General features: G+C 38.6%; 1 protein-coding gene across 1 annotated transcript; it reads right to left on the reverse strand.

Moving 5' to 3' along the window:
* Positions 1–4,058: 4,058 nt before the first annotated feature.
* Positions 4,059–9,357, reverse strand: olfml1 (olfactomedin-like 1). The gene is made up of 8 exons (XM_077518053.1): positions 8,916–9,357; positions 7,612–7,715; positions 7,301–7,491; positions 7,097–7,200; positions 6,740–6,931; positions 5,870–6,050; positions 4,471–4,630; positions 4,059–4,362 (listed from the first exon to the last, which is right to left on the reverse strand). Exons 1-8 carry the CDS (start codon positions 9,042–9,044, stop codon positions 4,206–4,208), a joined length of 1,218 nt encoding a protein of 405 aa, XP_077374179.1. The 5' UTR covers positions 9,045–9,357; the 3' UTR covers positions 4,059–4,205.
* Between the last annotated feature and the right edge of the window lie 3,205 nt (positions 9,358–12,562).

Raw genomic sequence — 12,562 nt, forward strand, 5'->3', positions numbered from 1 at the left:
AAGCTCTAATTTAAATATTTTCCCTCACAACACAAAATTTCAATAGTAAAGGCTTTGAACTACAAACAGCTTCCATGCATTTGACAAATACTGCACTTCTCAGTATTTTCGACAAATTATTCTCCACAACAGTAAAAGAAATAGTTTGTAGTATAAGTTCAATAAATCAGTTTGTTGTTGATTCATCATTGCACCTGTAATATGAATGACGAAATGTAAAAGTGAACACCACTAAGCATCCAGTACCACAGCTCATATCATGCTAACCGCTTGAGGGTGCCTAATAATTTATCACGTCAAATGCATGATATTCCATTCATCCATCCATTTTCCACCCTGAGCTGGTTGCCAGCCAATCCAGGGTAAAAAGCTAAAAAGGGGTTAAATAAAACTGAATGGAACCGAGTCAGTGAGTAGCAAACAAATATCATGTCAACCCCTCCGTTTAAATGGGGGTGTCAATTTGTCAGTGAGGATAAATGGATGAGAAAAAAAGAAGGCACAGCGAAAGAGAGTTGGTACAAAGGACACAATAGAAGTAGCATTTATGAGAAGTGTCGGCTGACCATGAGGATGTTGACGAACCGGACGGAACTGTAACTGGTGTAGTGAATATTAATAAGCACTAAATACATGTGTGGGATATCTGAACAGAATGTCGTGGTAAACATCCTAAACTTTAAGACATCTCTGTTTCCATTAGGGTTGACTCACCACGATTAGAAAAGCTGCCAATCAGAACTAAGCCGTTGGCACACCAGAGTTGTGACTGGTGATTATAATATTGAAGGGTATTTTGTGATTCAATGTTACAAACAATTTCTGGTGTGACACTAACTGACATATATGGATGGATGGATGGATGGATGGATGGATGGATGGATGGATGGATGGATGGATGGATGGATGGATGGATGGATGGATGGATGGACGTCCTCAGAATTCTCTGCACTGTATACACAAACCCAATAACCCGGCGTTGCAAGTTGCTATAACGACAGCTTCACATCAACAAAACACGTCTATGTATGTCACTGTTCTATTCAATGCAGAAGGAATCCCACAGAGACGTCCGGCAGAAAGCCGCGTGAGCTACTATTGAAGAAAATAATTCAGCGTACTGTGTAATACAAACATGTCCCAAAAAAAAAAAAAAAAAAAAAAAAACATTGTGGAAACCTCCCTTTCTTAGGATACAAAAACATGCTGAGGCCTGATGAACTGATTGATATTAATGAGATTCTAAATGCTGTATGATTCCAATCTTGCCGTGTTCTTCGGGGACATGACACGCATGAGTGAAGTAATATGTTGGAATAAAATTATCACAATGTATTTTATTCATATTGTCCGATGTTGATTATTATTATGATTGCTCTTTAAATATTGTTTTAAACTAACCGTGGCCTGCTTACTGCAAACTGAAGAATTTAGAAAGAATTCAACCTTTCATAAGAACTATACTGTAAGATAGCGTTGAACATAGAATCATTACAACTATTTGTACTCCACATTATTTACAAAAAAAACATAAAAAATGTAGGAAATATAAAATATTACAATAATGCACGTCCGCTTCCCAGTTCTGAGGTCTCCGGTTCGAGTCCAGGCTCGGACCTTCCTGGGTGGAGTTTGCATGTTCTCCCCGTGCCCGCGCGGGTCTTCTCCGGGTACTCCGGTCTCCTCCCACATTCCAAAGACATGCATGGCAGGTTAATTGGGCGCTCCGAATTGTCCCTAGGTGTGCGTGTGAGTGTGGATGGTTGTTCATCTCTGTGTGCCCTGCGATTGGTTGGCAACCAGTCCAGGGTGTCCCCCGCCTACTGCCCAGAGCCAGCTGAGATAGGCGCCAGCAGCCCCCGCGACCCTTGTGAGGAATAAGCGGTCAAGAAAATGGATGGATGGATGGACAATAATGCTGTAATAGGCTGCAATGTCTAACTCCGACCAGCAGAGCACAGTGTTTGCCATCTTACAAGGGCTTCCAAAGGAGAAACTTGCAATAGAGCGCAGAACCATACACCCCATGTTGGAGCAGCAGTGGCATTCTAAGTTATTTCAGTGCTTGACCCACATTACAATGTCAATAACGTGCGTAAGAAATGTGTGTGTGAAATGTGCAACAGATTCTCATGTTAGCATAAGTGATCTAGACTTCTAATTCATTCCAATATTCAAAGGAAAAGATGTCCTTTCTGTATTCCTGAGACAATTTGAAATGATCAAAAACATACAATCATCTTGCCCATTTACCACCAAAATCAATGTTTATTTATATAACGCATTACACAAGGTAACTGTGCTTTACATAATTTAAAGTAGGGGTGTTAAAAAAAAAATCGATTCGGCGATATATCGCAATACTACATCGCGCGATTCTCGAATCGATTCAATAAAAAAAAAAAATCTTTTTTTTTTTTTTTTTTTAAGAGCTCAGAATTGTTCATTCGGTAGTCTTACCGATTTAACGTCTTATCATCATTGCCTTTTTTTATTTTTTATTTTATTTTTTTTTAGTGTGTGTGAATCGATTTTTAAACTTCCATTTTTAATGGAAAAATATTCAACAAAACGTCTGACTTCGGGTTAGGATTCACACCTTGAGCATGGAAGAATGTTATATGAACGGAACATTAAGCCTTAATATTTTATTTTAATGCCGTTCAAACATGAAACAGATTACAACCTCTATAAGACTGAAATTTCAGATAAATAAATAATACATTTTCATATAAATCTTACACTCTACAAGCTTACTGATTAGTATTTTCTAAATTTGAATGAAAAAAAATCGCAACAATCGACGTATAAATTCGTATCGGGATTAATCGGTATCGAATCGAATCGTGACCTGTGAATCGTGATACGAATCGAATCGTCAACACTTAAAGCTGCACTTTGTAATAATGTGCCCAAAATCTTTACAATAGCCTTTTTATTTGACCATTTATGGGTGTAACATCTTCTAATTAGTTAGCTGTTAGCTGTTCACAATGGGTACTCCTGCAAGCCTCGTACCAATAGTTTTCAGACTGGATTTGAATTTCCCGCCCTCTGTCTGCGGGTTTCATTTATCGACCATAGGTGCCAGTAGCGATTCAAAGTTCAAAATCTGCAGCCTGAAAAGAACAAAACAAGATAGCTTACTAAAATTACTTGTACAGTACAAGAACAAGATTTGTAAAAAAATGTGTTATAACAATCTTTTAAAAGCTGACATTTCTAGTGACGTCTGACTCTTCCAGAGATAAAACGAACAGAATTTAATTCTTTTCTTTTCAATACACATATTGATAGTTCGTTTAGTTAATCCCTAACAAAAGTGCATATGACAGACAGGTTGATAGATTGTAAAAAATTTCAAATGGCATTTTATGTACATTACCTGTGCATGAGTCCACATTTGAATCCAGAGAAATGTAGTAATAATACGTAATGATATTGAACTTTCAATTAAGTTTCAGGCAATTGGATTTCAGGGAATATTTCAAAAGGAAAAAGGGAGACAAAAACTATTGATCAGTGAGCGTTTTAGGGTGTGTTTAATAGTAGTAATTGTACATTTCAAAGTAGGATAAATAATAAGTTAGACAAGCTAGTGGTGCAGCATGATAGCAGCATTGATAGGACAAGCCACCAATGGAGAGAACATTATATAATTCACGTTGAACAATTTTCTTATTTCTTCGACGTCCTCTTAATAGGCTTCATACAACAGGAACTGAACTGTGTTTTATTAATTGCATTGCATCCTCATCTGGTGGTCACAAGCTGCACTGCAGCTATTATCAGGATGAAAAAAAAATCATCTGGGTTACTTGTGTCTTTTTGTATGTTACGTAAACAGTTACATAAACATGTCTACAGCTGTATTTTTTTCTCGACAGCACTCAAATGCAGCATTGCCATTACTGTCATTTCAACACATTGTGGTTTGTGTGGGCAGATGAGGACCATGAAGAGTTTGGCCTGACCCTCAATAGCTTATGGGCTTCTTGCTCAAAACTACTTTTTGGCATAGTCTAAACTTACTTCTCAAACTGAAATGAAAACACAAATGCCATTTAATGCTGTTTATTATTGTGATATAAAATTTGTTTTCCTTATAGGCAGCAAACCACCATGAGAAAAGACAATGATTTACATGTACTTAATGTGTGAATACTTATGGTGTGTAATAATTGGATCACTGTTGAGCCAAACTGTCATTCAGCTGTAATTTGATCACTGGCGGTTGTCTCCACTTGATATATCGTCTGGTAGCCATCATCCCAGGCATATAGCTGTTTGTCTCCAGGGTGGTAGTGGATGCTGCTGTGGCTTGTGTAGCGTTTTGGAAAAAACAGCACGGGACTCTCAGAACTTCCAGTCGATGGCACAGGAAAGAGAAAATGGTTGGGAAGGATGTGTCATTACATAAGGTGATGTAAGTGATGTAACTTGATGTAAATTTGTGAGTTGAAGGCCAACCTGTGGATGGTGTCGTGAATATCATAGAGACACTGTACAGTTGACCGTCCGCCATAGTGCGTGTTGTAGACCACATAAAGAGTCCCACATATTATGAATGCTCCTTCAGCATCGTGACTTTTACACTGTGTGTCCCAGATGGACTCGAATGCCAGGTTTCCTAGACGAAAAAAAAGGCAAATGTCATGAATGATTATGTTTATTTTTATAAAAGTGCTACACAGTATGAGAGGAGCTCTTGTTCAAATTGCTTTATTATTCTGAGAAAAATTTTCCAAATAATTTTATCCTGACAAAACAGTTCATGGGTCAGTCTTTGTCTTTTTTTATTTTTATTTTTTTTAAACATTTTATATCATCAAAATTATGTAAAATATTTTTAAAGTGATAACACAAATAGTGTCGAAGCAACCCTACTCCAACTTTACTTGGAGAAAGAACAAAATGGCAGAGAAAGTAAGCTCTTAAAAAGGGTTACAAATTTATGGCTAGAGAATTTGTGAAACATTTGTGGTTCTTTCATACAGATAATGCCTAGAGCTAGCACAACAGATGTCACTTTTTTCTGACAAGTTACATGTTGCTGCTATGATGCCAAGCTATTGTGGAGCTCATGCAGCATTCTGTCGCCACAAAGTGTGTTGCTAACCAAAAACATGTGTAGTTTGGCAAACAAAATGTACTGAGTGGTGGAAAAATGTTTTTAGTATGTTATTACTAGGTATTACTATTACCATATTTTGAGTTCCAAAGAAAGAGGACACTCGGCCCGACCTTGAGATATGTAAATGATACTCAAAATTTACTTAAAGATGCCATACATTATAATAATTTTAACATATGCCTCCTCTTGTATGGGTAGAAAATAAAGCAAAAATGAATATATGATGACAATGTTCTAAGCTCAACTTTTTTGCTCCCACGATCAACTTTTTTTTTCTTAAGGGAGGGGGTTGAACCCACACCATGACCACTTCTGCAATTTGCAAACACACAGTAATACCAGTGAAAAAAAAAAAAAAAAAAAAAAAAAAAACCCATCTTGGCCACCAACACAGCTTAGCAGCTTTTTTTTTTTCAAATACCCAGGAAGTGAGGTACGTAAAAATCTGACTGTATTTAACAACATGATGCACTCCGCCTCCCATTTGTTCCGCAATGAAAACCGGACAGGTTCATAAATTTATAAAAACCCTGGACGCCCATACGGGATGTAGAAAAATTGATATGTCTAGGAAAAAGAGGGTGTTTGGTCACCCTACAGCTAAATAGCAGAAACAGCTGTGTGTTTTTTTGTTTTTTTTTAAATCCTAAGAGGAAAAGAGCCATTTTAATTTTAAGAATTTTCACACAGAATTAGTTGAGCCACTTGGACAATGCATATACAGTAGTACTCTACCTTTATCCAGTTTAGTTAGAACCAAGTTTCCTCCATATTCCGGGTCAGCATGAATGACCCAAAGTCCTAGCTCATCCACAGCCATGTCCAAGTAGGTATTGGTATTCAAACTGTACACCGGGATGCGACCAGCACCTGGAAGAAGGGTGCTGTCCACCACTGTGCCGTTCGACAAGTCAACCTGAAGGAAAATGGCAGAAATGAGCGCGTTCACCTAAATGCTAAGTAGAAGAATCCTGTATGCACCAATTCGATGAGGATAGCAAAACTTGAAAATTTATACATCTTTGCTTTTTTTTGTGCTTTTTTTTTGTATGTCAATAACTGCAATAGGAGTATAGCAACCTCAACACAGCATGAGTCACAAGACCTCTAATGAAGACAAAATTTCTCCTTTCTCATCTCGTTTGATATTCATGTCCTATCACCTTAACTACAAAAGCAGATATGCTATGTAGATTAGAGTTAACTTAATCACTTCCTGCCAGACCGTCTTTCGTGATAGTTTGTGTCCTAAAGAACTCAATTATATTGTTTGATGAGGGAAGGTCAGCTCTGAGGTCACTTAGATTCACGTCTTTGAAGTTTGTTTTGGCAAATGCTATTTACTGGCCTCAAATATTACTGATAGCAAAGAAACAAGGAAAACTAATCCTCCCCAATGACTGAGTTCACTCGTAGTGCACTCAGTCTCCAGCCAAGAACCACACAGTTATGTAATCCACTGCAACTTTAAAAGGAACCAGGATTTGACCTCTGTTGCCAATCTATCCACTCCCTCTACTGGACCACTGCAGGAATTTGAGTGTTTTACAAATACATTGAAAGAACAACACATAAAGTGTATTAGGATGAATATACTTAACACACTTTTAGTATCTGGTTGAGTGTGTCTGCTTTGTGGTAGTAGAGGAATCCATTGTAGACCATGTGGCCCGTTCCCTGCCATGAAAAAGGCAGCCTGCTCACTTTAACCGGGGGAACAGCGATTCTGTCCGAGAAGCTTTGCAGAGATCCGTACTCCAGTAGTGTGTTGTTACGTACTCCACTCAGCAGGTAGACCTTTAAGTTGGATCAGACTTGAGGTAAGCCAACATTATTGTGGTTTCACACTTTTAATGAGGGTGAACTTGTTTCACTTTGGTTCTGTGATGATCACGTCAGCCAACAGCAATTCAATGCTTCGACAACAAGGACAAAAAAAAAAAATGGCGTTTGAATACATACCTTAGCTGATCCAAGAAAAGGGTCCTTGAACCAGGACCCTGCGTTATCTCCCATCTTCTTCATAATTTTAAGGGACTTAATTTCACTCAAGGCAACATTACAATCTGGAAATGACAGAAGACACCACGGTTTTCCCTTTCTGCAAATATTATGTGCCTACATGTCCTATTTCTTTAAATACTCTACCATCAAATATGACTATACCGTTTTCCACATTGATTTTAGCTTTCCTCTTGAGCTGGTCCAATTCTGCTGCTTTTATCTGTTGTTCAAGGAGTGCCTCCTCCATCTCAATGTCACTCTGGGCGGGCATCTTGTTTTCGAGATATTCCAGCTCTCTCTCCACTCGCTCAACGCGCGTAGAGATGCTCTCCAGCTGGCTCCTCACCTCTGATCTGAAGGGGAAAATCACATCTCATTTCACGCACTTCTGGTTCAACAAATCCTGATGTTTCTTGGTGCAACATACATATGAATTCTTCATCATATGGGCAACTGTTCAGTGATATTCATACCTCAAAACATTCAAGGTGGACAGATGACCTCTCATTTCTGAGGAGACATCGTAGGTCTTCTGGGTTACGCTCAAGGTGTTTTGCTCACATTGATTCAGACGCTCCTGACATCAATTACATAGAGGAACATTTTAATTAATACAGAGCTGAATCTATAATGTAAAACATCCCCAAAAAATAGTTTTTGTTATATTTACAGTAGGGCCTACATTGGCGTGTCGCAAATGGGGCCGGGCGAACGTGTCAGCTGCGTGACGTCACTCCCGCGGCAATTTGAAAGAGCGCACGGATTATTATTATTTTTTCACTCACTCACTCACTCACTCACTCACTCACTCACTCACTCACTCACTCACTCACTCACTCACAGAAGCTTATGTGTGTGAATGAATGAATGAAGAAAAAAAAAATCCGTGCGTGCTTTCAAATTTCCGCGGGAGTGACGTCACACAGCTGACACGTTCACCTGGCCCCGTTTGCGACATGCCACCCCCCGCTCTGCGATTGGCTGGAAGGGTGTAAACACTGTCTTTCCAGAGAAACGTCCCGCTGTTTACAAAACAAACACAAAATGGCAGAATACAGGCTGGGTGGGTGGGTGTGTGTGTGGGGGGGGGGTTTAGGACGAAATCACCACCAAAGATGAACATAAACACAGATGTGTAAACTGAGAGAAAGTTAAAGTGTGTACATCCTGTATTTAAAAAGTGCATTTTCCTGAGTGAATCCGGCAGACTGCGCCTTTAATTGTTGAGGTCCAAGGGGTGGATTGGGGAAGGGGTATGTGTATATCTGTTGTTGCGGTTGGATTATATGTATGTTTTGTGTTTTGTGTATTTTTGCCATTGTGTATTCTACTGTTTGTAAAAAAGAAAATGTAACTAAAAACATTTGCTCACAAATGAAACTCATAAGATAGAGGGAAGTCTGGGTTTCCCTCCTAAAGCTGCTGCCCCCGCGACCCAACCTCAAATAAGCGGCAGTGGATGGATGGATGGATGGATGGATGGATGACACTGGTAACTCAAGAAGTAGTTCACTCTTTAAAAAGTTTGGTGAACCCTGCTCTACATTGCACACAGGTGTTAATAGCTGTTTGTCAATTTGTGCCCTGCGATTGGCTGGCGACCAGTTGAGGGTGTACCCTGCCTCTCGCATTAAGACAGCTGGGATAGGCTCCAGCATGTCTGCCAACCTTGTGAAGATAGGCGGGTTGGAGAACATATACATTATATACTGCATCTATATATATATATATATATATATATATATATATATATGTATTTTTAAAATCCCACTCTTACCTCTATCTGAGCCAGTCTCCTCTCCAGGTACTGTAGTATAAAGGCATCCTGGGGGGAACCCTGACTCTTGACTGAACTCACGCTGACAAAAACACATAGCAAAAGGACAAAAAACTCTCTGTCTGACATTATTTGCACTCCCACGTAAAAAAAATCAGCACTGAATCTATTGCCAAGTTTCAATCAGATTTTTTTCCAATTATTCCATCCAATAGTTTGCCTGAAAAGACACAAAAAACAGTAATCCTCAGGGTTTGAATGTGCAACAATAATAGTCCTGCTGTGCTGAAAGATTTCTTGAGAAAATTATGCTCTTCCCACTCCTTTTCGTCTTGCTGGGTTTAGAAAAGACTCTGCTCTGTTGTGTTGCTCCAGCACATTTTGTGTTGTTTCTCGTTTAGTTGTTGCTTAGAGGCCAGTGGTTCTTGGATCCAGATGCTCTTATGTGATTCCAGCCCCTCAGTCTCCCTCTCTTCGCCAATCTGACCATCTGTAACTCCCCCCTTTATGCCCACCCTTTCTTGGAGTGTGCACTTTTGAGGTATGAGCAATAAAAATAAGAAAAGGGGTGGTGCACCTTAAAACAAGCAAAGTAGGAAATAGCGAGAAAGAGCCATTATGGTGAAACAGCTGAATAGTCAGTGTTTTATATGAATGTTCTAATAGAGTAAATGACACGTCCTCAACTCTCACAAAAAGCAGATGTAGGCTACAGCAACTGAAAACAGTCATCATTAAAGAAGGGTGTATGCCGTTTTGTAACAGCTAGCAGAATTTGAATGTCACCTCACTTCATACCCGACCATCACCTGTTTAACCAAAACAAACCTCAGCCATGGCTGCTACATTGCTAGCATGACTTATTCCCGTTGGAAAATGTTACCGGTTTGACGCTGATTCCCCCCGTTTGTGCACTGGAATCTTTTTTCATGCACATCTGGTCCTCCACAATTTTACGCAGACAATGGGTGTACTTGTAATAATCTTCTTAGGCGTATATTATTATCTATCAAACGGGTTAACTCAAATGTTAATCAACAGCTAACATTAGCATAAGTAGGCTACAATCTCTATACCTATAGTGAGCACGTGTGTCCATAACAGGCAAACTGTAAACACAATGTATACTTGCTGCTAATCTAAACTTCGTTAGCAAATTGCTGTTTTCTCTACCTACATAGCAGTTTAGCCCATCAGTGGGAGCTCAGCGTAGGCTATACTCATTTACACTCATGTGGAAATTATTTTCATGAGGTTTTCAAAAATTATACTCAAGTGAAAGTAAAAGTAATAGTTTGTTTGTGTGTGTATGTTTTTTTTTAAATCACTGAACAGTACCAAAAAAAATAAAACAAAGTGGTTAAGAAACAGCATTGGGGAAACATAGTTGTTATTGTTTTTTAATCCACATTATGCAAAATCAAATGTTATCTGATTATTTGATTAATCATTTCTAATAAAAAGAATTATAAAAAAAAATTATATTCCAAAAATATTCGATAGTGATAGCCCTAATTATTTGTATATAATGTAATTGTAGCCTTTTTGGTGGGTCTAAACTCATTGCCAGATTTAGCAAATCTTACAAATGAATCCATGATTTTCCATGTTATGGCCTTTTCATGATTCTTTCTGATTCACTGCATAATTTGTTGGATTTACATCCAAACTGTCACTATGAATAATTAATGCTTTACGAGTGTCCGGTTTATTTACAGCTGCATCGGTCTGCTTCAAGGCCCTTTTGTTATGACATACATCAGCTTTCAACAAGACGACGTGATGTGATGAACATAGAAGAAAGTGCAGTAAGATAACAGACTAGCAAGCTACCAAAGTTATTGCACATTTTTTCCACAAGAGAGCAGCACACCTTATGACAAACTAAGACCAATCACAAACTCACCATTGTGAATTGCCAATGCAGGCTACTCGTAAAGCCAGAGTTGAGGTGAAAATAAGGTGGCTTTTGACCTGTTAGGCGCAAAGCCACGTAAACAGAGCATACTCGGGTTATTGGGCGTCCTTACATGGCCTTATAAAACCAAAATATTGCCAATATTCGTTTTTTAAAAGGGTTATTGCCTGCATCCCGTGATGCTCAGTTCGCTGAGGACTGTGGAGTGACTGACCCACAAATCCTATACAGCCTACTTCAGCGGGCACACACGTCACCTTCCAGCCCTGCTCTCGAAAGCTGATGACCAGATGCTCATGAGGATGTTCTTTGTGGCCTTTGTGGGAAAGTCAGTGTTCTAATGAAACAAATAAATTAATTCCATCAAAGCATATTTTAAAAACAGTGAGACACAGAATACATATAAAATACATTCAAGTGTATATTCATTCTGGTTTCAAATCGTTACACCATGCCACTTTATTATCTCCGTAACTCCTCCATACACACGTTCCGATGTACCCTCATGAAAAATTCATTGCAATTATTTGTGGAGGAGACCTTTAAAATATCCATGAAGTCTCAGCAAGACATCTGACTCTGTCTGTGCGTCTGAGCTTCATCCTGTATAATGTATGGTGATGAGTCAATAATGTTGACAATGCCGGTTGGTTGTTAAAATGCGACTTTGCAAAACTCAGTTCCCTAGGTAGTTTGAAATTTTGTTTTTAATTCATTTGCTCCCATAAACGTATAAATACGTTCTATTTGAAATGTGTTAAGTGTCCCAATGACGCATTTATACATTTTCTTTTTTTTCTTTTTTCTTTTTTATGATGGAGCATACAGAAGGCTTTAATGCAGCCTCTCAACGGGCGAAGCAATGGTTGTAATTACAAAAACAACCAGAAGGTGGCAGCAGAATATAAGAGATCAAGATTGATTTTGCTATTGATTTTGATTGATAATGCTAATTGATGCAAAATTGAAATAACAAATGGACTTTTTTCCCCTTGTATTTGTGGTATGTAAAAGCAGACAATTTTTGGCTGTAAAAATCTAATGCTCCAAATATCAACAACTTTTTTTTCCGGATATTTGCATGTGGAATCATATTAAAATAAGCACATAATGATTTTAGTTTGCAGACCGGAAAGAAGAAGAGCAGGCTGTCGAGACAGTGGCTATTAAAGCTGAATAATTGAGGCATTCAATGAAAAAAAGCTTTGCTGTTTGAAGACCACACGGCACGGCTTGCTATAATAATATGATGACTGGTTTTATTCTTTATTCATAAATCCCTTCGTATATTGCTTGTCCTCGTTCAGAGACGTTCTGTCTCACCCCCCACAGCTCTGGATTGAGAAGAAAAAAAAGTAAAAACCTTTTCAGGACCCTTATTTTGCAACAGAACAATGCATTATGAAATGTTATGTTTGTCATTTTTGAAATGATGAGTCCATGAAGTATCGTGAAGATGTTCATTTGAGTGGCATATCCTCCACTTAATTTTCATTTGTGTGCACGTTTTGACAGTTAGGTTAGTTAGTAAGCTAGGTAACATTTCCTTTGATGTGTTCCACTGTACGTGTTTGCATTGTTTGAATTTTGACCTTAGAATTTTGGCTAACAGGATCCAAATTCAATCTGATGATTCTTCACAAAAGTCAAAATTCTACCTGGTAATTTTCCAACTCGCCTCTGTGTCAACCGAGAACGGACCCCTGGTGAAGATGCTAGCAGTAGCCCA

Source organism: Festucalex cinctus, chromosome 3 (genome assembly GCF_051991245.1).
Source record: "Festucalex cinctus isolate MCC-2025b chromosome 3, RoL_Fcin_1.0, whole genome shotgun sequence".
NCBI lineage: Eukaryota > Metazoa > Chordata > Actinopteri > Syngnathiformes > Syngnathidae > Festucalex > Festucalex cinctus.

Excerpts from the sequence above, each read along its gene's own strand:
- olfml1 (XM_077518053.1), bottom strand. The coding sequence starts at position 9,044 with ATGTCAGACAGAGAGTTTTTTGTCCTTTTGCTATGTGTTTTTGTCAGC. Across the intron at positions 6,932-7,096 it reads CTTTTCTTGGATCAGCTAAG|GTCTACCTGCTGAGTGGAGT; the intron begins GTATGTATTCAA and ends TCCAACTTAAAG. Across the intron at positions 4,631-5,869 it reads TCTAACTAAACTGGATAAAG|GAAACCTGGCATTCGAGTCC; the intron begins GTAGAGTACTAC and ends TTTTTCGTCTAG.